This window comes from Protopterus annectens, chromosome 12.part0 (genome assembly GCF_019279795.1).
Source record: "Protopterus annectens isolate FY-2018-M chromosome 12.part0, PAN1.0, whole genome shotgun sequence".
Classification (NCBI taxonomy): domain Eukaryota; kingdom Metazoa; phylum Chordata; order Ceratodontiformes; family Protopteridae; genus Protopterus; species Protopterus annectens.
In genome coordinates, this window is record NC_056746.1 from 506,221,086 (window position 1) to 506,248,535 (window position 27,450).

At 37.9% G+C, this 27,450-nt stretch overlaps 1 protein-coding gene across 3 annotated transcripts in view; it reads right to left on the reverse strand.

The window, feature by feature from the left end:
* VWA3A (von Willebrand factor A domain containing 3A) overlaps positions 1 to 27,450 on the reverse strand; it is a 2,208,650-nt gene that overhangs the window by 1,732,576 nt on the left and 448,624 nt on the right. For all 3 annotated transcript variants that reach the window (XM_044089639.1, XM_044089638.1, XM_044089640.1), the window contains one exon: positions 17,175 to 17,281. In XM_044089639.1, the coding sequence (XP_043945574.1) occupies positions 17,175 to 17,281 (107 nt within the window). The remainder of the gene's footprint in view (positions 1 to 17,174; positions 17,282 to 27,450) is intronic.

Sequence of the window (27,450 nt, forward strand, 5' to 3'; positions counted from 1 at the left end):
ATTCCAACAAGTGATTTATTTTCTGACAAACCAAGGCACTGGGATTTCAAAAGACTAAGGATGTTAGTGATGGGACCAAAGTTAGTTCAGATACCACTGTACCTTTCTCATGCTCAAGTGTCCTTTCCTTACTAAAAGGAAGTCTACCCAAGTTGCATGTTGGCCACTCTTGTGTGTGACCTTGTGACAGTCTCTCTTTCTGAAGCATGTGTTGGCTATTATCAAGCCATTTGCCAGACAGAAGTTTAGAATGGCCTCTCCTTATTTATTCTTGTTGCTCCACCCATGTGGACCTAGTCAGTCCTCATACCTCATATCCTTCTGTCTGTCCAGATGGGTCTATATTAGAACAGCAAAGTTTCACAACTTCAAATGTTCTAATATCGACCCCTATTCAGCTAACACTAATAATAGCGAAGCTGTGGAACACCAAATTTCTTCCTAGGGAAGGAATTTGGTTGGCCGTTCCTGTGGCTTCCTTTATGCTCAGCACTGTGGTGGAAAGTTATGGGTCAGAATCAGGTAAATGTGCGATTGTGTGGATGAGAGGGTTAGGGCACGTGGTAGGTGAGTTAGGGTTAGGGCATGGGTGAGGTGAGTGTGCAATAGTGACGGACCTTAGGGTTAAGGTAAGTGGATAGCTAGTGGTGTGTGTACAGTTTAGTGTAGGGTTAGATGTAGGATTTTAGGTGTGTGTGTGTGGATTGCTGTTTGTTTAATGTGTTTGTGTTGTGTGTAGGAACAGTGAATTTTTTCCCTTGGAAAAAATTTGCTGTTCTGCATGTTCGATGTTGTCAGCGTTCTCTGAATAGGGGTCAATATTAGAACATTCAACATTTTAAAAAGTCCAGATATGCGCATTCAAGTCACCCATTATCAACACCAATTCCTGTTGTCCTGCTTTATGTCTGAATGCACTCATTTCCACACTTTCACAACAATGTTGTGGAGCACAGGCTGAAATTATGAATACTGCCCTGTCATTACACTGAAGCCGGATTGCCATGCGTCTGTCACTAATTCTGATGATATCCCTCACTGTCTTCTGAAGCCTCTCTTTCACCACAATTCACACACCATTTCTAGCCTGTCCCCCTCCCGAATAGTAGACTCTGGATCTCAAGCCATGTGGTTTTGCTGCACTGCCCTTTCATCTTGTATGTTGGATACATAGGATGTCCAAGCTCCTCTGTATCATCATGCCATCCATTTCCAAGCTGCATCCTGTCAGTGAATCTACATTAAGTGTAGCAATTCTCAGTTCATGTCTGGCAGGTTGATTGGTTTTCCATCCAGCTTTTGCTCAACAGAGCTATCCCAGGTAACCCAGGCTGGGCAACTAGACACCGTCTGGCCAGTAGCTTACTGACCCAGGAATGCTGGGCTTTATGACCAGCACATACACCCCTGCCACCATTAGCATGGGTTCCTGGCATAGGTTGGAATAGGCCAATCCTCACCCACTTATAACTGGTAACTACCCATGCCCATTTTGGCAACATTAGTCAACATGACCAAATCCCCTAGAGTCATATTTTACACTAATGAGTGTTCATCTCTGCCATGGCATGCAGTCTGTGATCCTCATCTCTGCCATGCCATGCAGTCTGTGATCCATGGTCTGCTATCATAAGTATACTGTGCACTAGATGCCCAAAGCAGTTGGTCTGTACAACTCTTCCACCTATAGGGCACCAAGTAGAGTCTGTGCTGCTGCGCACAGATCCATTCATTGGTTAGTTTGAGATGTAAATAGTCAGCATGTTTTTGAAGGTGGGAGGAACCCCACAGAGACACTGGGAGAACATGCAAACTCCAAACAGGCATTGGTTGGAGTTCAGCATCAGACTTTGTACCTTGTACACAGGAGGTGAAGACTTAACTGTTATGCCAACTGCTCTCTCTCAGAATTCAAAATTCTGAAAATCAAAGTTGCAGAAGTATATACTTTTGCCAGTACCCATCACTAAAAAGTGCTTAGCAGCAATGAGATTGACTAAAGCTACAGCTGCTGGGTCAGGTTTGGGAATAGCATATAAACATTTAAAAGACTAATGAATTTTAGACATCCTCTAAAGCAGACAGAGCAGAAAGAACAGGGGGTAGGTTCTGAAAAATCCTTCTGTAACAACCCATAGTGTTTTCTGAGAGATTGAGAAAACACAGTGTTCTTCCATTGGAAAACACTGGCACATTCTAGCAAGAGTGTCAGACAAAGAGATCCCCACACAGGGGAAATCAGATACTGAGCTCTCTTATGAGTCTGACTCACAAATTTGAGGAAAAAATACTGTATTGGTACCCGTATCTTCTGTACCCATAACTTCCTGTTCCGAATCAGAATCTTGAATCTCTTCAGGAAAAGAGGAATTCCTCTTTATTTTACAAGAAATTTCTTTACAAGAAGGATTAATAGCCTGAAATAAACCCTTAGCTAGACCCACTAAACTATTCCTATCTAAAGAAAATTACGGAGGAATATACACATGACTGGTTTTCTGTTTCTTTTTGACAGGAAAAATTGGGTGAAACATGTTACTAATGGCAGCAGCAGTTTCCACACCGAGGGGCACAGCATTCTGACACAATAGGGAACATTCCCAATTCCCTCTCCAAGGAGCAACAATGTCTCTCCATTGCCCACTCAGGGGACCACAACAGCCACAGAAGATGTGGCTAACCCACAGTCCATAGTGGCTGTAGGTGCTACTCCCAGGGGATTCAAGGTAAAAGATGGTTGGTCTGTGGTACAAGAAATTGCCACAGCAGAGTCACCCACCTGTGCCTGGGGCATTTTTCAAGCCTGCTGTGGTGGCAAAGGCTGTTTGCTTATTTTTTATTTTTTTGTGGCCAGAAGAAGGACTAACTGTGGAACCAGTAGTCTTTTCCATGGCCAAGCCAAAAATGGTGCCTCTTTCACAAGCAGCAATTGTTGATAAGCACTACCAGTCCACAAAAGTTACTTTTTTGACAAGAAAATAGCAAAAAGCAGTTTTAAATACTATGTCAGTCCCACAAAAGTAAAATAAACACAATTTCTCAACTGAAAAAATGTTTACAGTTACTTTGCATCACTTTTAAATTAAAAGAAAAAATGAGAGCTCCATTTAAAACTAAGTTACAGTCCCAAGACAGTCCATTAAAACATAACACTCCTAGTTTTAAAATAACTTTCCTGAAGAGGAAAATAATAAAACATTAATAAGAAATGGTATTTTTCCCCAAAGGGAACCTATCTGACCTGCAAAGGAAAGCACAAGCCAGTGGAGCATACTCTTCAGTGACAGTAAAGCTCAGAAGAGAGTCTTGCCCAAACTCATCTTTTAGTCAGATAAGGTCAAGAAACCTTACAGTTTGGGTAGATGGAAAGTCCCCTGAAGCTTTGGAAGCTTGCTGGCTCTTATATCCTTGGCAGCATATCACCCATATATCTAAGGCTACTGCAGCCATGATCAATACGATGAACATATAAATGAGGAAATGGTACCATAATAAAATAAGTGAATGGGATACAAAATAATCAATACAAGAAAATTACATTATGGTAGATTAGGTAGACAAAAGCTGAGAACTGATAATACTGAAATTATAAAAGCATTATCAACAAACTATAAGGAAATTTTATAACACAAAACTTGAAATAGCATCAATGAAGTTCAAAATACACAGTTTAGCAATGTCACCAAAAAGCTTCATTATCAAACAGAAGTAAAATGATGAGTAGAAAAGTTCAATTAATAAGTTATTAAATCCAATAACTAAGGAAAAACACTATATATTTAGAAAATGCTTTTCATTTTTAAAGACTTGCATGACAAATTGAATAAAATATGAAGAAATCATCTGAGGACATGATTATTGATAGATATTTGAAAAGAAACATCTCTATTAAACTAAATGAAGATCGTACAACAAAAAAATAATAAATCTATATCCTTAATAGAACTTAAGGAAGCAGTTAAGAAAAGAAAAGCTGGTAAAGCCCCATGGTTAGATGTTTAACTGCAGAAATATATAAAATATTGACCTCTAAAGTATTTCTATTATTAGGTGAAACTTAATTCTAAACTAATCCCTACTTTTTGGAAATGCACATTCATTTAACCAGTACTTAAACAAGGCAAATAAAAAGAGCTGGTTTCATCACGTAGACCAGTTTTACTTCTGAATGAGGACCAAGTTGTTTACTGCAATATTCAGTACAAGACTAAGATAGATTATAGATGAAGTGACTAGCAAAGACCAAATGAGTTTTATTGTGAATAGATTAACATATGATAATATTAGAAAGCTAATTACGGTATTAGATTTATCTAAAAATTGGAAAAAGGTGTTACCTTTAATAAGCCAGGATACTGAAAAAAACTTTTCAGTTCTGTTGACTGGAATTTTTAGTTCAACAGTATTTAGATTTCCAGATAATTTTGCTGAACTAATAAAAAGATTATATGCAGATTCTAAAGCCTTTATTAAAATATGTTGTTTTATCTATCAAGCATTCAGAATAAATTAAGGAACAAGACAAGGCAATCCACTATCACTATTATTTTTGTTTTAGTTATAATCCATGATTCAACTATTTGCAGATGACATTTTATTGGCTTTATGAGATATCAATAAATCATTTGATGAATTACTAAAGACATTGATTTATTTAGGGCCATTTTATGTATAAAATGTAATGATAATAAATCCAAGATTATTTTAATAAATCCACAATTAAATACAATTTTGAAAAGTAAGTATAATTGAAAAAACAAGTAACTAAATAATTAGTAAGTGTACTTCATCCATAAATAAATCAAATTATTATTAATTTTTCTAAAATTACTGCAGAAATAAATACATTTATAGAACAATTGGATTTATTTTTCTTTACTTTTGAAGAAAGATTAATGCTTATTAAAATTATGGTATTACCAAAAATACTATATGCGTTACAATCAACATCACTTTTCCCAGAGAAAACACTAATTAAAAAGTTGGCAAAATATTGTTCAATTTATTTATTTGTTTATTGTATCTGATAAAACCAAGAAATGGATTTAAAATCATGTAAGACTATGGAATTTGGTTGAATTCATTTTCCAGTCTTAGAATCATACTCATTAGCAGCAACTATCACTGTAATTATTCAGTGGTTAGAGCCTTGTAACAGTCACTGAAAAATTCTTCATGAGCAGATTATTTTAAGCACATATGCATTTAAAAAATCTCCAAATCTTGAAATAGTGAATAACTTATTTCTTTAAATATTAAAAAATATTATAGAAGACAATAAATCAAATTAGACTTTGCATATGTGTCATTCATTTTTAAATAATTTAGAAATTACATTTATAGAATTCCTTTAAACAATTGACATTCATATTATTTCCTATAGCTCTCACAATTAGGTTTTTAGAAAATCACTCCTTCACTATTACAATTCTATTTAAAAAAATAATCTTATATTTGGTTTGATTGCATAAACAATGGAATACTTTTATCTGCAGATTAAATTTTGAGAAAATACAAATTGAAGGTTTCTTGTCTATAAAAATCATTCTATAAGAGAAATATTGAAATAATATTTAACTTTTCTAAATGAAAAAGAGAAAAGTACAATTACTAAAATATATGAATATTTCATATCTAGTATTCAAGATAAAGTATCATCTAAAGGTAGTCTTTAGAAGTTATATAAGATAACAGTAATCAGCAATAGTAAGTTATATGGAGGCTATTGCAAATTTATTGATTTTCTTGGAATTAATAAATTATCTGAGGGAAAGAGAAGAATTTGTAATTAAAATCTATCAGCCTAACTCCTTCAAGCATGTGCTGGAATTTTTTTTTATGTGGAAATATATTCATAGAACCTTTATTACACCTTTTAATATATTTAAATTTGATAAAGACACAACCTTGGTTTGTTGGAGATGTAATACAACAATGATGCAGATTGAATTCACGTGTTTATAGACTGAAAAGATTGGCAAGTTTTGGAAAAAATAAATGACTTTTTAAAGGACTGCAGACTGATAATTATATACTCACGAACAACAATTCTAACAAATGCATGTGATCCTTCTGTTGTAAATGTTAACAAGTTTATAATGTTCTAGGGTCTACTTGAAGTTTTAAGGGACGTTATAACTAAAAAAATGGAAGTCAAACTCAACATTATTGTTCAAAGATGTTCTTAGTTTACTCACTATTGTTGTAATAATGAAAAAGAAACACTAAAATTGAGAAATGCAAAAAAATTGTATGAAATCAAAATATTGGGATAAATTAAATTCGTTAATATAAATTAATGTTGAAGATGTATTGAATACATATATATTCATGCTAATGTTATTGTTGCTTATTGTCAAATGAAACTTTAATTGAATATATTCCTTTATTTTGTATATACTGTTATATGTTAAAATCAATAAAAATGGTTTGAAAAAGTTACATTTGATAAGTTTAAGATATTCACATCACTAGATTCTGAAATACACTCATCAATAAAACAAATAAGCTAAGCAAGTGGAACATTCTAGTAATTAATTCTGAGCATGACATCTGAAGCTTTTATAGATAACCTTAGAAAATATAGTTCCATATATGTAAGAAACATAAACCTTAAATTATTTGAAGAACCTGAAATAAGATGTATACCAAGCTTTTCAGAAGCTACAGCTCTGTGATCCAGAACCACAGAAGAACAGTAAAAAAGAAGTTATGTCTTACCATAACATCCCATCTGTGTTGTAGATCTTTGTTCATTCATTACCATTAGGCCTCGGTTCCATCCTTGGAACTGATATGGCCATTTCAAAGCTCGTGCCAGCCAAAAACTCTCAGCTAAGACCTACCCATAATGCCCCTCTCCTCGTTACTTCAAATCGAGTTTGCCTGCCCTTAGATAATAGATGTACTAATGGAAAAAAAATAGTAGGGGGATCTGTCTGAGCAAATACCCTAACCAGGAGTTCCTAAAGTCCACCAGGAGTCCAGGCAGGGGGAAGGAGGGTGGGAAGTAATGAATGAACAAAGATCTACAATACAGATAGAATGTTATGGTAAGACATAACTTCTTTATCTGATGTTGTAAATCTATGTTTATTCATTACCATTAGGACCATGTCCCCAGCTACTTGAGTCCTGGGTGGCCCTAAGGAAGGATATTCCTGAGCACCATAGAACCAAAAGATGCTTGTTCTCTGGAGGCGAAATCCAATTTGTAATGAGATATAAAGGTATGAGGTCTTGCCTAAGTGGCTGTTGTGCAGATATCATCCATAGAGGCTCTGGAATGAAATGCGATAGAAGTAGCCATAGATCTGGTAGAATGAGCCTTTATTCTGGAAGGTAAGGATAGCTTATTCTGTTGTTAGATAAAGGTAATGACGTTTCTAAGCCAGGAGGATAAAGTCACTTTGGAAACAGGTTTACCCAATCTGGGTACTGCAAAGGCCACAAACAATTGACCTGTTTTCCTGAAAGATTTTGTCCTGTCCAAATAAAAACAAAGCTGCCAATGCACATCAAAGGTACTCCCCTCTGTTAGAATGCTGAGGGAAGAAAACCAGCAGGTCAATAGATTGGTTAATGGAAAAGCCAGAAATGACCTTGGGCAAGAAAGAAGGGTCAGTACGAAGATAATGTAAGGACTCTTGACATGACTGCAGCTCAGATACTCTTCCCACTGAGGTAAGTGCTACTAGAAGTAAGGTTTTCCATGACAAAAATTGCAAATCACATGAATCAAAAGGCTTGAAAGGAGAACCTGTGAGAGACTGAAGTACCAAAGTCAAGTCCTAGGGTTCTAAGGGAGGCTTGACCGGAGGTTTAACATGTAATACTCCTTTCAAAAAGGTCTTGCATAGGCAGTATGACATAATTCAAGAATTATCAAGATCATTATGAAAATTGGTGATAGCTGTTAAATGTACAGTGATCATCGAAGCTGAGGTTCCTGCATGCAATACAGTACTCAGGTATTGTAGGATCTTTTGAATAGGCATAGAGAAAGGGTCTAAGCTCTGATCTTTGGCCCAGATAGAGAACCTAGTCCATTTACTAGAATAAACTTTCCCAGTGGAAGGTTTGGGTGAAGCCAGAAGAATTTCACGAACAGGAGATGGGATGTCAGGCAGCCTGGCAATCATTGGAAGTGAAGGAACCAAACTGTAAGCTTGAGACTGTGCAGGTTGGGATGAATCAGCCCCTGAGGATGAGATAACGGGTCTCGGGAATGATCCAGGATCCATGGACTGTGAATCATAGCGAAGATACGGTGGCCAATCGTGCGTTAGAGCATCCCTCGGGGGTTCCCCCTGAGGGGGGATCAGGGTAAAGTACCTTCTACATTTGTAGTTTGGGGGGGGAGAAAACAGGTCACAGCAAGGCTTGCCCCAGCATTGGAAGATCCGATCTGCTGATACAGGGTTGAGGGACCACTCGTAAAGCATCAGGATGTTCCTGCTCAGATTGTCTGCAGTAAGGTTGGAACTCCCAGGAATGTATGTTGCTATAAGGAAGTGGATGGAAGCTATCACTCAGTGCCAAATCCTCATGACTTCCTGACACAGGGGGTAAGACCTGGTTCTGCCTTGCTTGTTGATATACCAGACGACTGACATGTTGTCTGACTGAATTGCAATGGTCTCAGAGGGTAGGGATACATGGAACACTTACAACACTTGCAATGCTAGGAGAACTGCCCTCATTTCCAGGACACTTATGTGCAAATTGGCCTCCATGGGGGACCAGGTGCCTTGGACAGTCTTTCCCTGGAAATGCCCCCTTCCCCACCCTAACAGGGAAGCGTCTGTGGTCACTGAGATCCAGGATTTGTCTCCAGTCCCATGTCTTTTTTTGGCACTAAAAAGAACCTCGAGTAAAACCTGGATCCTGTCTGGTCTGGTGGTACTGGCTGGATGACTCTTTTCCTTAACAGCTTTTCTATTTCTAAGGCTGCTAATTCCCTCTGATTGGGTGGTACATCAGTGATGGGAGTTAAATCTAATAGTATTTGGAGTCTCTGCATATTATTCTCTGCACCCAAACATCAGTAGTAATAAGATGCCAGGCTGGTAGATGCAGAGAAAAATGACCCTCGACTGCTTCCAGAGGACAGCAATCTGGCCGCTGCTCAGGAGCACTGGTAGGTTCTATTGGAGAAAGAATCTCTAGCGCCCTGGTTACATGGACTCCCTCTATCCCAAAAGGGACATCTTCCATATGAGTTGCCTCCTCTGCCTCGGGGGGATTGTTCACCACAAGTGTCACAAAAAGGTTCTTGGGATTTCTTGAACCACATTTTTCTTCCCTTCTGGTTTCTGGAGTAGGACCGCTGGGGGTTGGAAAGGCATACGCCCACAGCAGACAAGGTCTTTCCATCTTTCTCACTACGTGTAAGTGTCTCTCATACTTTGGGTCCAAAAAGTGCAGATCTGTCAACAGGTGCATTGATGAAGAAAGATTTAAAGGGGTCTGTGAAGTCAAACAACTGCATCCAAGCATTACATCTCATGACAACGCCTGATGTGGCAGATCAAGCTGCTCCCTTGGTGGAGTGAGATATGAAATGCATCAAGGAGTTTGAGATGAATTCAAGGGTAGCCAGCTGCGAGGCGACAATATTACACACCTCATCAGGCAGTACCCCACCAAAGAGGGAGACATTTCAGAAATTAGGTCTCTTTGGAGGTGAGTAAAGTGTGCCAGATAGAACAGTGACCAAATGGCGAATGTCGCTGAAGCATAGGTCCATTTTCCTAGTCTGCCCATGGTCTTCCATTTTCCTAGTCTGCCCATGGTCCAGGACTCTCTGTTTAGAAGATGGATGGTGGAACTATCTTCTGCCAGTTCCCTCTTGGTGGCCACTGCCACGACCATAGAATCAACTGTCAACTGCTAGACCCAGTGGGGCTGGTCTTCAGGTGTAGATAAAATTTTTTGTCTGGCCTCTGAGGGACAGGTTCTATGTTGTCCAGGGCCTTCTAGGCATGCTGCACAATGATTTTAACAAGGTCATATGCCAGTGGTGTCATCCAGGAAATAGATGGCCGGGCATGGAATGCCTGCAGGAACACAGATTCCTCAGAAGAAGGGTTATAGAACTTCCAGTCTCCCCGCTGCTTGAGGATTTTGAGAATGTCTCCGAATGAGATGCCATCTGGGAAGACTGTGGGGACCCTTCCCCCTCATCACAATCAGTTTCTTCAGTGATAAATTCCTCCAATGAATCAAGGTGCTTCCTCTTGCACCGTTTCTTCCAGGGTGGCTTCCCAGTTGGATCTTCTGAGGAGGACTCCAGAGAAGGGGTTCCCTTCAAAGAGGGTTCTTGTGACTCCTGTGTCTGGGGTCCCGAAATAGAGGGAGAGGTGCATGCTAGGGGAGGGTTCTGATACTGATGTCATTGGTGCTGACTGCGAGTCCACTACCTGTACAGCAGGCCCACCTGAGGAGGGATGGGAGACCAGAACCGGAAGGGACAACCTTGGAAATGGGGTCACACCTCACCGTGAGGAGCCCACCTCCAGTTGAGGAGCTCTGAGAGACATGGAAGCCATCGGAGCCGTGGACATAGACAGCACCAGCAAGAAAATAGATGCCGGGCTAGGTACCAAGGTACGGATGGTCCAAGCACTGCTTCAGGAGAGCATCAGTTCCACCAGAGCCAATGCAGCAAGACTGCATGGTGCCGACAGGGAAAACTCTGCTGTTGGAACCGAGACAGTATGCACCGGAGTGGAAATATTTTATTCTTTGCAGGTATTCGAGTTTTGGAGCTGATGGACCTGAAAAAACTGTCAGCACCATGGCTGGGGATGGTGCAGAAGCATGTACAGTCATCGGAGCCAATGTTGGATCCAAGGACCGAAGTCAGTGGTGCTGAGGTCTTAACCGAAATAGGGGTGAATATCATGAATGGCACCAAGGAAGAAGACACAGAGCTTGGTGCCAAAGAGGTCTGCGCCGAGGGCACCAGTGAAGTACACAGCCGACTCGGTTCCATAACTGACAGAGATACAGGAACGAGTAACTCCATTTTTCCTTTTTTTTTTTTTTTTTTATTTAGGTTTTTGGAGGGGGTGAGACCTCCCACCAAGATAGAGTGCTCTGAAAAAGGTGTCTTGAGTAATCCTTATGTTTTTTGGTCTTTGGAGAGGGTGCGAACTCCGACCCAGAGCCTCTGCAAAAGGTGTCTTGAGTAATCCATTTTTCCTTATGTTTTTTGGTCTTTGGAAGGGGTGAGACCTCCGACCCAGAAAGAGCCTCTGAAAAAGGTGTCTTTTTAAGATAAGTTTATTTTTATGTTCTGCTAGTGTATAATTACTAAAACTAGCACAAATGTCACAGTCAGCTTTAATATGATCCACGCCCAAACAGTAGACACAACGAACATGTGTATCTGAGTTAGGCATCTTGCCTCCACACTTGTCATACTGTTTAAATCCCAACTTAGCTTTGTCTGACATAGTAAGGCAACAAGGCTCATCATCATCATCTTCTTTCAGCTGTTCCTTTTAGGGGTCGCCACAGCAGATCACCTGTTTCCATTTCTTCCTGTCCTCTGCATCTTGCTCTGTCACACCAACCACCTGCATGTCCTCTTTCACCACATCCATAAACCTTATCTTAGGCCTTCCTCTTTTCCTGCGACCTGGTAGCTTCATCCATAGCATCTTTTTCCCAATATACTCAGCATCCCTCCTCATCACATGTCCAAACCAACGTAACCGTGCCTCTCTGGCTTTGTCTCCAAACCTTCCAACCTGGGCTGACCATCTAATATACTTATTCCAAATCCTGTCCACCCTCGTCACACCCAGTGCAAATCTTAACATCTTTAATTCTGCCACATCCAGCTCAAACTCCTGCCTTTTTGTCAGTGCCACTGTATCCAACCCATATAACATAGCTGGTCTCACTACCCTCTTGTAGACCTTCCCTTTCACTCTTACAGGTACTCGTCTGTCACAAATCACTCCTGACATTCTTCTCCACTCACTCCATCCTGCCTGTACTCTCTTCTTCACCTCTCTTCCACACTCACCGTTACTCTGAACTATTGACCCCAAGTATTTAAAGTCATCCACCTTCGCCACCTCTACTCCTTGCATCCTCACCATTCCTCTATCCTCCCTCTCATTCACACACATATATTCTGTCTTATTCCTGCTGACCTTCATTCCTCCTCTCTCTAAAGCATATCTCCATCTCTCCAGAGTCTCCTCCACCTGTTCCCTACTCTCACTACAGATCACAATGTCATCTGCAAACATCATAGTCCACAGGGACTCCTGTCTTATCTCGTCTGTCAATCTGTCCATCACCATTGCAAATAAGAAAGGGCTCAGAACTGATCCTTGATGTAACCCCACCTCCACCTTAAATGCATCCGTCACTCCCACCGCAGACCTCACCGCTGTCACACTACCCTCATACATATCCTGTACCACTCTTACAGACTTCTCTGACACTCCTGACTTCCTCATACAATACCACAACTCCTCTCTAGGTACCCTGTCATATGATTTCTCTAAGTCTAAAAAACACAATGCAACTCCTTCTGACATTCTCTGTACTTTTCCATCAACACTCTCAGAGCAAACATCGCATCTGTAGTGCTGTTTCCAGGCATGAAACCATACTGCTGATCACTAATCATCACGTCCCTTCTTAACCTTGCTTCTACTACTCTTTCCCACAACTTCATGCTGTGACTGATCAGTTTAATCCCTCTGTAGTTACTACAGCTCTGCACATCACCCTTATTCTTAAAAATCAGTACCAAAACACTTTTTCTCCATTCCTCAGGCATCCTCTCACTTTCCAAGATTTCATTAAGCAATCTGGTTAAAAACTCCACTGCCATTTCACCTAAACACCTCCATGCTTAAACAGGTATGTCATATGGGCCAACAGCCTTTCCATTCTTCATTCTCTTCATAGCTATCCTTACTTCCTCCTTGGTAATCCATTGTACTTCATGATTCACAATCCCTACATGATCCAACCTTCTCTCCCTCTCATTCTCTTCATTCATCAACCCCTCAAAGTACTCTTTCAATCTCCTCAACACACTCTCCTCGCTTGTGAGTATGTTTCCTTCATTATCCTTTATCACCTTTACCTGCTGCACATATTTCCTAGCTCGGTCCCTCTGTCTAGCCAATTGGTACAGGTTCTTTTCTCCCTCCTTAGTGTCCAACCTTTCATACAACTCTTCATATGCCTTATCCTTAGCCTTTGCCACCTCTCTCTTTGCAATGCACCTCATCTCCTTATACTCCTGTCTACTTTCTTCATCTCTCTGACAATCCCACTTCTTCTTTGCCAACCTCTTTCTCTGTATACTCTCCTGTACTTCCTCATTCCACCACCATGTCTCCTTGTCATCCTTCCTCTGTCCAGATGTGATACCAAGCACCTTTCTAGCTGTCTCCCTTACTAGCTCTGCTGTAGTTACCCAGCTATTTGGTAACTCTTCACTGCCACCCAGTGCCTGTCTTAGCTCATCCCTGAACTCCACCTCACAATTACCCTTTTTCAATTTCCACCATTTGATCCTTGGTGCTGCCCTCACACTCCTCCTCCTCCTCCTCTTCTTAATCACCAACGTCATCCTACAAACCACCATCCTATGCTGCCTAACTACACTTTCTCCGGTCACCACTTTAAAGTCTCCAATTTCCTTCAAACTGGCTCTCCTACATAAGATATAATCCACCTGTGTGCATCTTCCTCCACTCTTGTATGTCACCCTATGCTCCTCCCTCTTGTTAAAATATGTATTCACCACAGCCATGTCCATCCTTTTCGCAAAATCCACTACCATCTGACCTTCTACATTCCATTGTTTAACACCATACCTACCCATCACTTCCTCATCCCCTCTGTTCCCTTCACCAACATGCCCATTAAAATCTGCTCCAATCACCAGTCTCTCACCCTTGGGTACAGTCATCACCACTTCATCCAATTCACTCCAAAATTTTTCTTTCTCATCCATTGCACACCCAACTTGTGGAGCATATGCACTAACAACATTCATCATTACACCATCAATTTCTAGCTTCATAAGCGTTACTCTATCAGACACTCTTTTCACCTCCAAAACACTATTAGCATACTGTTCCTTCAGAATAACTCCATTTCTCCTTCCATCCACACCATGATAAAACAATTTGAACCCACCTCCGATACACCTTGCCTTACTCCCCTTCCATCTGGTCTCTTGCACACACAATATACCAACCTTCCTTCTGTCCATCATATCAGTTAGCTCTCTCCCTATACCAGTCATACTGCCAACATTCAAAGTTCTGACCCTCACTACCACAGTCCTAGCCTTTCTCCTCTCTTCCTGTCTTCGGCCATGTCTTCCGCCTCTTCTCCTCCTTCGGCCAACAGTAGCCCAATTTCCGCCAGCACCCTGTTGGCTAACAGTACTGGTGGCAGTCGTTGTTAACCCGGGCCTCGACTGATCCGGTATTAAAGTATTTATTGGTGTCTGCATGAAACGGTAAGGCAACATGGCTATCCTATAGAAATATTAAGGGAGAAAATACCAATGATATTATTTAAAAAAAAAAAAAAAAAAATACCACTAGTAAAACGGTAAGGCCTGTCAAAGACAGGAGAAAGGGACAGTACCAATAAAGATAAAAAAATTAAATTACCAAGGAAAAGGGTAGGAAATAGGCTTAGGTTATAGGCGACAGTGAGAAAAGGCTAACTTGACTAAAAATTAAATAATTTTGAAGAAAATGGTCTTAAAATTAACAATTTTCTACTTAGCTTTGAGTGAGATGGCTAGCACGTCTGACTAGGAATACGGCAAATGAGATCTAGAGTAACTAAGAGAGGGGCATTATGGGTAGGTCTTAGCTGAGAGTTTTTGGCTGACGCGAGCTTGGAAACGGCCGTATCAGTTCAGAGGATGGAACCGAGGTCCTAATGGTAATGAATAAACAAAGATTTACAACATCAGATATGATATTTTAAAACATGAGAACAATAACAGGATCAACATTTTTAATCCAAGAGAAACATCTGGTTATTTAAAAACTGTCTCTGTCTTTTTCTCAAAGCCTCACTAGTCTCATGTAAAGGAGGGTGGGCTCATAAAAAAAACTCAATAAATGAAAAAAAAAAACATGTCATCTTATAAAATATCTGTCTTTCTTTAGATATAGATGACATCCACTCAAAATGTTGAAACCTTAGCTGCAAGTAAGCCCAGGAATTATCTAAAGGTGAATAATTGTCCAAATCAGACTGACCCTTATAGTCTTCATACTTAGATTCATTGTTTAAATCATTAGCTCGGGTTAGAATTACAAGGGATAGTTTCTGAATGAAGGCTCTAAAGTACATAATAGCTCTGAAGGCCAGTGTTGCTGACTCGTACACCTTTTTGTCAAGTCTATATAGGGCCCTGCTCTTCTTGCCATTTGAGAGCACATTATCCCTGGAATAAACCTCAACCCCCTGGCAGCATCATTAAATACCGTGACCAGATCTGCCAGAGGATTATTTTCAGGTATTTCTAGGATGCCTCAAATCTATAGAGTCTGCCAGGCTTCTTGGAGGACCTAATAGATGTAAAATCAGCACTAACAAGGTTGATTCAAAGGTGTCTTTGAATGCCTGGAATGCAAGAGGTATTGTTATGGACATCAGTTTCTTAAGCTCCACAAAGTCCAAGTACCTTTTGTGGGAATCAGACACCTTCTTGGTCCCCCAAATGAAATACTTCTTCATTACATTTAGTATCTCACCAAATGAGACATCCTATGAGGAAGAACTTAAAGAGATGGCCTCCTCACCATATGTATCATAACCAAAAGGAGATGAGGTCTGGGTTAAATAAGTCAAATCCTACTTGACTAAGTCCAAGTCTGATGAGTTGGAATGGGGAGTTTCTTTTTCTCATCAGTGGAAAAGTTGACCTGAAAGTTGAGAAGGGGTCTGCTTGTGGCTTGATGCTATGCCAGCTGATCATGAACTCTTTTGCAACCCATAATAATCAAAAGCAACAGAGGCTGAGACAGACACTAGTAGCTTGGATGGCTGCCCTACTGTGTTCTCTTACAGTAATGGAAGGCAGTTTATACTGCTAATAAGAAAGGAAGGGCAAAAAACTTCAGCAAAAAATAACTTTCCACAGTTGCATCTAACAGGATGTTTATAATATTCTGGGAGGGAAACCCACTGGATGGTGAAGCATATCTTTTACAGAAAATTTGAACTGATGATCCTGAAACTGAAGAATATGTTTGTATAATGAGTTGTTCTTATTTTTACTTTTAATGTCCAAGAAATGTTAATAAATTTGGTTCCTTAGCCATTTTTTGTTTTTCCTATATAGAATGCTGTGCAGTGCTGACATACAGCTACATAAATCACCCCCACAGTACATGTATAGTGCTCCTTGGCAACTATTGTGTTCTTGTTAACTTATTATTTTCAAATATATATTTACACTGGAGGCAAAATCCATACTTGTATGTCCTTTCCTTCTTATTACTAACATTAAAAAGATCTTTTTCGGTTATATCAAAAATATCTTTAAAAGGCCTCCCTTTTCTAAAAACAATAATCGGGACTTCCCCCAAAATACTCCAATTTTTCTTTAAAATCCAAGCAATGTCAGAATGGGCACCAGTATACATAATAGCAAAAGGCTTAGAAAAATCATTCACATTGGCTTCCTTATTACCCACCAACAAAGGGCGGGGAATTATATCTCAACAATGGTACATGCATTCCTTCTTTTCTTTTCATACTGACTTTCATCATAATATCCTGAACTAACTTTTCAAGGTAGCCCCTTGACATAAACATTTGTTTTAACTTGAAATGCTCATCTAAAAGTTATTCTTCCTCAGACACCATCCGGGCCAAACTCACACATTTTTGGTTTTGACCATATGATTTTAGATTCTGATGAAGTCTAACATTATAGCTAGATGAAAGCACTTAATCAAATAAAGGTGTACAGTATTTCCACACCGGCTGCTGTGCTGTTTTCCAGAAGTGACGAAAATAACTTCCACATAACTTATACTTTACAATTACAAGTAAGATAAAGTCACTTTCTAGCAATGTACAGGAGTTCTCCTGCTAAAAGAATACTTATATCCTTACCATTTGACAGTAATAATTAATTAAAAATGTATACTTACATCCTCACATTTATGTCTCTTGCACATTGCCAAGGAGCAGAGATATCAGTGTTTACAGATAGTAGATAAAGTTGTTTCTTGTAAGACAGCTGCTCGTCTATTAAACACTGCCAGGAAAAAAAAACATAGTTATAATTATATCAGATAATAATTTAAGAGGTTTCTTCACTTTTGCAGGCAGTAAGCTGGATGCCATTTCGAACCCAAGAAATACAAATTATTGTAAGATAATTAGAAGAGAGAAATATCAGAAACCTACAAAGAGAAAATTACATCAAATGCATGCTGTGTATGTGCATTAAGTATAGAAAACCTGGACAAATGGCAAAGCTTTGCTTTATGTCCAAGTCATTAAGCATGTCATGTTCTACACATTACAGATGTATTTTCTGATAACTTTTTAAGTTATTAAACTGTTTAGTAGTGTACTACTAATAACTGAATTGTCTATATGGTTATCCTAGTAATGTTACATAGATTATTTAAGGTTAATTAATTACAGGAGCTGCAAAATGCAAAGTGACAGTTTTATATTAAAACTGTCGCCATCTTCAGCACAGCTCTTAAGATGCAGTGCCATACTGTATAGCACTTTCTTACTAACCCTTCAGAAATACACTTCGATATGTTCTTTAGTTAATTGGCAGACATTATTCTCATTTCACAGTAACTAGAATTTAAAAAAGAACTTCAACTCACTCTATAAGAGAGTTATTTCATATCTGTAAAGCCTTGTCTTACAAAGCTACATAGGGTAGGGTGATGCAGCAGATAGGAGTATAATATTTTCTGCTGCCATCAATTGCTATGTCATTATACAAACTTTAAATCCACACTGCTGGCATCAATGTGTATAGATGATGGTCAGGGGTATTGCTGATCACTAAACAATGGGCTAAACTGCAAAGACTTGCACTCAGTGTAAGTGACTTACTCTGGTATAAAGCCTAATTATAAAGCAGGCTTATACTGAAATAAATCACTTATATTGCGAGCAAGACTCTTAGAATTATATTCAATATGCTAGGAGCAAATGGAGTTTAGGAGCATACAGTAAATGTGCAGTGTTACCTTGGGTAAAAGACCTCACTTGCTGCACTCAAATAATCTTTACATTGTATAGGTGGCTGCACTCAAATAATCTTTACATTGTATAGGTGGCTGCAGATCAGTTGTATCACTGGCTTCCAAGAATTTCATCCAGCTCATATTGAGTCCAGTTTCTTACCAGTACAATCTTATCAAGAGTGATTGTAATTTCTCCAGGATTATTTTAAACACAAACTCAGAGTATTTCCCAGGGAAGATAACGATATCTCTCTAGCACTAATACTCACTTATCTTTCTTTACAGTAATTATACCACTAACTAGATCACTGTAACATACCAAAATAAAATCACTGTCCACTCTTAAAAAGGCAATTATAATGTAAGTGATAGCTATGGCTAATACAGTCATTCTTTAAAAGTCGTAACCTATACCCTTATGTTAATAAATAAAACAGACATAAGCATTTAACACTGAATAATAACTAAAAACAACTATAAGTGGAGTAAACTCTCCTCCTACTGTATCCAAAATGAAATAGTAAACGAAAGATAAATGTTAGATAGTACAATAGTTTTACTAGTACAATAGTACTTATCTATGTGTTAATTTTTAAATTGCTTTTGGTGAGTCATGATTAGCATTTCCCGCCTAATGTGAACATTTAAGCTCTGTTTTACTGTTTGTATTTTGTCTACGAGTCTGAAGAAGCCAAGTAGGTGAAAGCGCTTACTCGAATAAACTCTGTGTTTTACCACGTTGGTTGTTTTGAGTTCATTGGAATACTACCATATGCTGTGTTCTCTCCTCCGTATCTAACATTTATCTTTCGTTTACTGAATAATAACTATTTGAAATAAATAAAATTAAGAAATGTGTTTTGTAAAATTAAATATACAGTGTCACAATTGTAACAGGAAATGCCAAATAAATTGGTTTAAACAGGAAAAAGCCATAGATAATTCTAACAGCTTATCTGGATCTGTCACTACAAGTAACTAAAGATTTATTGATTTTCTGTCTACTTTAGACTTGCAAGTCTAAGAATCAGTTGCATAGTTTCTCAGGCAGAGAATCTTCCAACATGAGCTCTGGCCAAGAATGCAGTCTGTTTATATACACTTCAGAAGCAAGGCAGAAACTAACATGACCAATAGTCTCTCTTCCACTCTTCTTAAAACAGTCCCATGATTTTCTTCAATAGTAATATAAGGTTTCCTGTTTCCATAGTCGTGCACTTGTGGGGTGAACTCCAGATAAGGTAATGCATTCCCTTGACCTAACAACATTTCAAGGAACAGTAAGACTGGACAGTGCAAATGTATGCACCGTTGAGAAGTTAGCTTCATTCTGTGGCACTCTGCTACATTTTTACTGAAAACAACAACCAGTCTTACTTTATCTTTTTTGTGGAAAAAAAAAACACTTACCTCAGCTTAATAAAGCTCTCTATATTGTTTTGTTGCAAGAAGATTACAAATTTCATCCAGCCTATCACATTTCTTCTCTGAAGCCAATAACATTTGCTTTAGCATAGTAGCACTTTTCTACATTTGTAGATCTGAAGTGAGCCTTCTTAATAAACCCTTAAGACTCAAAGCATGGGGTAGGTAAATGGTATTTTAAATTACTCTATCTAGTATTTGCCTTGTCTGAAATGCCTACTTATAGGCCATTGCCCACATTACCTTTATCTAGCCTGTTTTGCAAGATAAATTCATAAGATGAGTGGTTAAAGTACTGCAGTGAGGGAAAACCTTACTGTAATAATCCACAGTCCTAAGGAATGCCCTTACATGATTTAAGTAATAGGATCAGGCCATGCTTCGGTAACCTCCGGTCAAATTTTGCCACTGTCCACCTGATGACCAAGATAAGTTACTTCTGCCATTTCTGGTTGGCATTTAATTTGCCAACCTCTCATACAGCTGCTCAGATTTTATAAATCTTGTGTAGGGGACAGTTTCTATGACAACGATAGCTCATCCACTGAGGCATCCCACTGAGCCTTATTAAGCAGATCTACTACCACATCTCCCTCTGCTTCCCCTTTTAACCCATTGCAAGTACTAAATACTCAAATCTCTCTCTCTCACTCTATCATGATAGGGCATCATAAGAAAACGAACCAAACAAAAACCAGTGAAGCAAAAACGAACTGGATCCTTGGCCCATGGAACAAACCAGTCAAGCAGGCAAATAGCTTAACGCAATTTTATTAAATTAAAAACAAATGCGTTTTCACTGCTGAACATTCAGCTGCTTCTTCAGAGCAAAGAGTAGCAAAACGCGCCAAGTTTTAAAATGGATATTTAAATAGTGTTGTCATAATGACATCACAGTACACGAGGAAAAAATTCTTTAAAGAAACACAATGCATTACACCAGCTGCCACACTACACACAATTTTAAGTTGAGTTTCATCACAACTTTTAACAGAAACTCGAAACATATTTGGCAGATCATCTGCAAGAACTGGCAACTTATTTCGGACAATCCTTTCTTGCTGAAAAAACTTGGTCCCAGACCTATTGTTATTTATAAAAGAGGTAATAACCTAAAATAGTTATTACAAAGGAACAGTGCAGCTGGCTTTTTTTAGACTAAAAGGCACATTTACTTGTGGAGCATGTAATTGGTGTTATCTATTGAGAACAGGTAGTTCTGTTTCTGTTAGAAATAGAAAGTATGACATCCATTATAACATCAGTTGTAATACTAAGTCCATAGTTTATGTAGCTCTGTGTGATTGCTGTCAAGCTTTTTATGTTGGTAAGACCGACCGCAAATTCAAAGAGCGCATTTACCAACATATTTACTCTATTAGGAATAACAAAATGGACAATGCGCTGGCCAAACATATTTCGAGCGCACCAGGCCATAGTTTCCACTTCATGGCAAATGACCATGTCCCACCTAACATCAGGGGAGGACCTACTTCTCTCCTTCTGGAGAATAGAGAGTTAGAATGGCAGCTTAAATTGAATGTTTTTTCTTTTCCCGGCTTGAATGAAAGCTGCAACATTGCCTGTGTCTTAAAACTTAAAAGTTATTTGAGATAATTATGTTGGTTTAAAACCATAATATAACACACATCATTTATTTTTACATTAAATTTCTATTTTTTAAGTTTTAATTTTTAGAAGATTTAATTCATTTACGCTACTTCTAATTAAGTTTACCTTTATAATCATATTAGATTTCTTAGATTTTTTATTTTTTATTTGTGATAAAATACTCTATTTATAGTTTTGTTTCAGACTTGTTCTGATTTTATAGCTTTTTTACATATACAGTTTTTATATGTGTGGCAGCTGGTGTAATGCATTGTGTTTCTTTAAAGAATTTTTCCTCGTGTACTGTGATGTCATTATGACAACACTATTTAAATATCCATTTTAAAACTTGGCGCATTTTGCTACTCTTTGCTCTGAAGAAGCAGCTGAATGTTCAGCAGCGAAAACACATTTGTTTTTAATTTAATAAAATTGCGTTAAGCTATTTGCCTGCTTGACTGGTTTGTTCCGTGGGCCAAGGATCCAGTTAGTTTTTGCTTCAATGATAGGGCATCATCATATTAACATGGTAGAATTTGTGTTTCTGCCCTCAGCCTGGCAACCGCATCACATAATTGACATCAATTACTTTTCTCACAACATTGAAGAGATGGACTCTCCCATATTTCCTACAGCTCATTATATTAAAAGTACTATTACTTTTTGTCTGGCTGTAAACTGTTGGTCTGTCTCTGTCCAGTCATATCAGACTTTCTGCTGCTGCTGATGTGCCTGTGTGAGCTCGCTAATCCTCAGAGCTCCCTAAACTTAGTCTTGACATTGAGCACATACTCCAAAATAGACTCCAGTACATCATGGATAAGTCAAGGTCTCCCTCACCCTTTGGCCATAAAGTAGTTCAAATTACTAAAAACTGTAGATTGTTGTGGCACTTCTGTGTATGCAAAGAAGAGATGAGACAGGCATCTGTCTTACTCCTGCTTAAACTGGTCTTCAAATGTTCTCAGCATGGTCTTGAAGCTAGAGATAAATTCTACACTAAACTGTTTGTAGGTGGATGGCAGGTTTAATTTTTCACTTCTTTACCACACAGTACTTCCACAAACAAGTCACCAGATGAAACCTGAAGGCAGCCCTTCTGCCCACCTGTATTTCTCAGGGAGACCTCAGTCCTACTGAATTTTTTTATTAGAGCATTTAACACCTTTTCTGCCTCAGAACAGGTCAAAGTCACAACTTAGTGATACCCAGTATCAAAGTCTACCATAACTAAGATATACCTCTTACCTGTTAAGTTTGGGGTACTAAGAAGTAACATATCATCCATGGCTACACTCTGAAAAAATGTCTCCTGCCTTCTCATCCTGCAGGCACTGTATAGTATGACCTGCATTACCATCCTTCAGACATTGTATATACATCTTGCAGCACCCTTTCATATCTTTTGCAATGTCTGGCCAACTAAAAAAATTGCAAAAGCCTCCTCTTGTATGCTTTATACTCAAATAGCCTGAAAAGGGAATATCATAGGCTAGGGCATTAAAACCAAATGGCAGGTTCTTAGGACAAACACTTCTCCCTTTATCTCTCCTTCAGGAGTCCATTCTCTGTCCAGTACATCCTAGCTCCAGTATATAACCTCCTCTAACAACTGATAAGGAGAAGCCTCTTTGACTACCAACACATTTCTGTAAGGTGGGATATAAGAACTCTCTCTCTTTTGTACCTCTGGCTTTGTGATCCTCTCTAATTTCCATTTCAAGGGACATTTAGCATCTTTGCAGTTCCTTGCTATCAACCATCATTTCCACTAAGGCAACCCCTTTCAGAAGAAGTCCATTACTTTTTTAGAACTGTGGCTCAGAATCAGACTTGTTGCTACTACATAGTGCTTTTCTTGATTCATCCACAACAGCCTCTACTGGATCCATGTACACTGGCTGGATCTTCCTTTGCTATCTTCCCAAGATGACTGTCTCCATGTTGGGCTGCATACTATTGCATGCTCACAAGACACTATGTCATCAAAATAATTACTCATTAGAATATCTGCTGGTATATTATAAAACACAACCTCATCCTCTTCCCAGTCTAAAGTATCCAAGCCTTAACTGAAGCAGACTGCTTGGACAAGTAATGCTCCTCTCTTAACAACTACACAATGAACAAGAGTTATCTCTGATGCAATATTCTTCTTAGTAATGGCATTGTTACCCTCTACCAGGATAGGGTATAGACTCCTGTGATAATCTGGAGCAAATGCTGTTTCAAGACATCCCATTATTGTGTGGTGCTACCTCTATTAGCTTCCTCACATATTATTCATTTCCTACCCTGACCCTGCAGACATTTGAACCTTACATTACCTACTTGGTTAACTGGAAACATCAATTTCCAAGACCTTGACATGCACAGGAACCAACAGTTTCAACTTTTGCTTGTGGAGCTAATAGTTTCCCTCTTTCCTGGGGAACCTGTTGTGAAGGATTATACTGTCCTCAAGGGTTCCCTCATACCCATGGGTAGTGTTGGTTATGCTTCTCCTGTGGACAAGACAGAGTTCATCCTTTTTGCCTATTTCTTCAGTAGTATTACACTCCTAATTTGTTAACCAGATTCTCATGTCCTTAGAGAGAGTACTAATGGCTTCTTCCCTTATTGTAAGGTCTACAACATATCTAAAGTAGTCCTTTGACATCCACTCAACTACCTATCAAAGGAAGTACTTATATCGGCAATTAAATCACTGACAATTTCTTCTAGTTTACTCCTATGTTCTCCAAACATTTTATACAAACTGCAAGTGCAAGTTTCTAACATACAAACAGACAGTTTTTAACCTTTAAATAATTTACAGCAGGAGGCTCGGATTTAAATGACCATGAGGGCAGACTCCCAAGATGGCAGATGACTGAGAATAATACTACTGAGAGCTCTCCAAGTGTAGAAACTCTTTAAAAAACTGGCAAAAGTTATACATTTTGAACTAGTTCATTTATTGGCTACCAGATACGCTCTTTGAATGTCAACAAAGAAAAACAAATCTAGAAAAAAATAAAAATGTAAAACAGAAGAAAACGTTTTCGGTGAAAACAATCTCAAGGATAATCAGCAGGAAACAGCAGTATGTGCACCATCAATACAGGAGATGGCTTCCCAACTAGAAAAAAAAAAAACAGGCCAGATACACTCAGGTATTTACAATAAGTGGCACTTTGGAAGAATATATAAGAACAAATGAAAATCAGTTGGAAGAAGTAGAGGGAAAGAATAAAAAAAGAATAATCACTCTGATAAGTTACTAAGTTTGATGAATTCAGAAAAAAGGACGGAAAGGATGACAGATACTTTGGCATCAAATAAAAAAAAACTTTTAGAAAATGGTTGAGCTAGAAGACTGAGCATAAAAAGAAAAACATGAGATTTTCTGCAGTGCCAGAGAAGTTAGAGACACCAGTCTAAATTAACTTTATGAAAGCATAACTTAACTACTCTGGTGCTCCCCATGTGGATTACTTAATCAAGATGGTACAATGTGTTTATGTGCCTAATTTCACCACTGGAATGAAGCTGAGACCCATACTGGTTAAAATACAGTCACAACAGCAGAAATAGATGCTTCTAACAAAAGCATGGAAATAGGAAAGGTGTTTTACATTGGTGATCCCAGGGGATTAGTGAAAAATGACTTCTCCCTTTATGCCAGATACAAGAGGAGAATGTTAATTCCAGTCATTAAGAGTTGTTTTGAGGCTGGAGTAAGATTCAAACTACACTTTTAAAATATTAGCGCTATTAACTTGAAACATTGACAGAATCAGAGCATATGAATTAATACACATTTTCTGAAGTAAAATAAGTCTATAACTCTTAATTATTGTCATTATTCATTAAGTGTATTTCACCACCTTTCCTCCAGAAGTCACTAGTTTTAGGAGGGATTGAGGGACAGAGCTAAAATTTGGTCAAAATCAGGGACAGTTGACAGTATGTACGCAATTTGTTTTCGTCACTTGGAAGGGGGAAACACATTACAATTAAAGAAGCAATAACATGTTTATATGTAAACTCTGGCAAAATGCATCTCAGCATGAGTACTCGTATGTTTAGCATAGGTGCTAGTGCAAGTGCCCACGGTTGTGAAGTTGCGACGTCAAGGATTTTGTTTTTTCAATTGCATATAGCTCTTTTTTTTTTTCATTTTTTTTTTTTTTTCTAAATGGATTTGAGGAAGTGTTTAGTGAACTGCAATGTTTGGAAAAATGTGACATGAGCTCAAACAAATGTGAGAAATTTGTGTAACACAAAACGGTGACAAAGGACGCCAGGAACCAGGATACTGTGCTGGAAACACTTAGTTTATTAGAATAAAAATTGGTTAAGCGCTTTCTACAGTGATAAATCTGTCTTCATCAGAACATCATACCATGAAATCGTGAGACTTATATATCACAGTTAATCTAAAAAACCCGCCCTAAATTACAATTAATCAATTAGATCAATTGTTAAACAATTATGCCATACACATTTTTTAAAAATGCAGCACAAACATCCTGCTACTGAAAAGAAACTAAAGATGTATGATATGTACTTTCTTTACAGAACCATACTAATCTAAACCACTGTATAAATGCAGATGTATATATGCAGATGAATCAACAATATATATACAACCTAAACGAGTTTTCTGATTGTTAAAACACTTAAACATATAATTCCATATGAATTCTTCCTTTTAAAAATATTCATTCCCTAGTATACAATGAAATGTATTCTAAAGAATTAAAAATGCAAGCACAATATAAATTATATACAATATGTACCAATCATAATACTGATAAAAATATTTATGTACAAAAGTGTTTGCATAAAAAAAAAGAGAAAGAATATGTGTGTAAAAAATATATATATTTGCTATTGAAAAATCTAGACACATACTTGGAATAACCCCCCAATTAAATTTGAATACAAAAATTGTATGTAATATGCTGGAGAGATATAATGTATTGCACTATGAACTTTAACTAAACCCTAACCAAAGGCTTGGTAGGGATCATTTCATTAAGGCCTACCAAGCCTTTGGTTAGGGTTTAGTTAAAGTTCATAGTGCAATACATTATATCTCTCCAGCATATTACAATTTTTGTATTCAAATTTAATTGGGGGGTTATTCCAAGTATGTGTCTAGATTTTTCAATAGCAAATATATATATTTTTTACACACATATTCTTTCTCTTTTTTTTTATGCAAACACTTTTGTACATAAATATTTTTATCAGTATTATGATTGGTACATATTGTATATAATTTATATTGTGCTTGCATTTTTAATTCTTTAGAATACATTTCATTGTATACTAGGGAATGAATATTTTTAAAAGGAAGAATTCATATGGAATTATATGTTTAAGTGTTTTAACAATCAGAAAACTCGTTTAGGTTGTATATATATTGTTGATTCATCTGCATATATACATCTGCATTTATACAGTGGTTTAGATTAGTATGGTTCTGTAAAGAAAGTACATATCATACATCTTTAGTTTCTTTTCAGTAGCAGGATGTTTGTGCTGCATTTTTAAAAAATGTGTATGGCATAATTGTTTAACAATTGATCTAATCGATTAATTGTAATTTAGGGCGGGTTTTTTAGATTAACTGTGATATATAAGTCTCACGATTTCATGGTATGATGTTCTGATGAAGACAGATTTATCACTGTAGAAAGCGCTTAACCAATTTTTATTCTAATAAACTAAGTGTTTCCAGCACAGTATCCTGGTTCCTGGCGTCCTTTGTCACCGTTTGGTGTTACACAAGTTTGTTGTTTCGCTGGGATTTTTATTTTTATTAAATGTGAGAAATTGCAACCATGTAAAAGTCATGTTATTCAACTGCTATAACATATTCAGAAGCCACAAGTATAAAGAATGCACATACCAGAAGTGACATGCATTATAAGTAATTGTAATTTTAAAACAGAATGGCTGCTTTGTCAATTTTAACAAGGAATGCAAATGGATTTGCAGGCATTAAAAAAGATGGACTGTATTAAGAAATATAAGGTGCAAATTGTTATTCTGTAGAAAATATATTTAGAAAGAAATAAACATAAAAGTTCGACAAAAAGAGGAGGTCAGTGTGGATATTTGGCAGAATATCAGGGACAAAGGAAAAGTGATGCTATTATGTTGATTGGAAAAGGTGCTC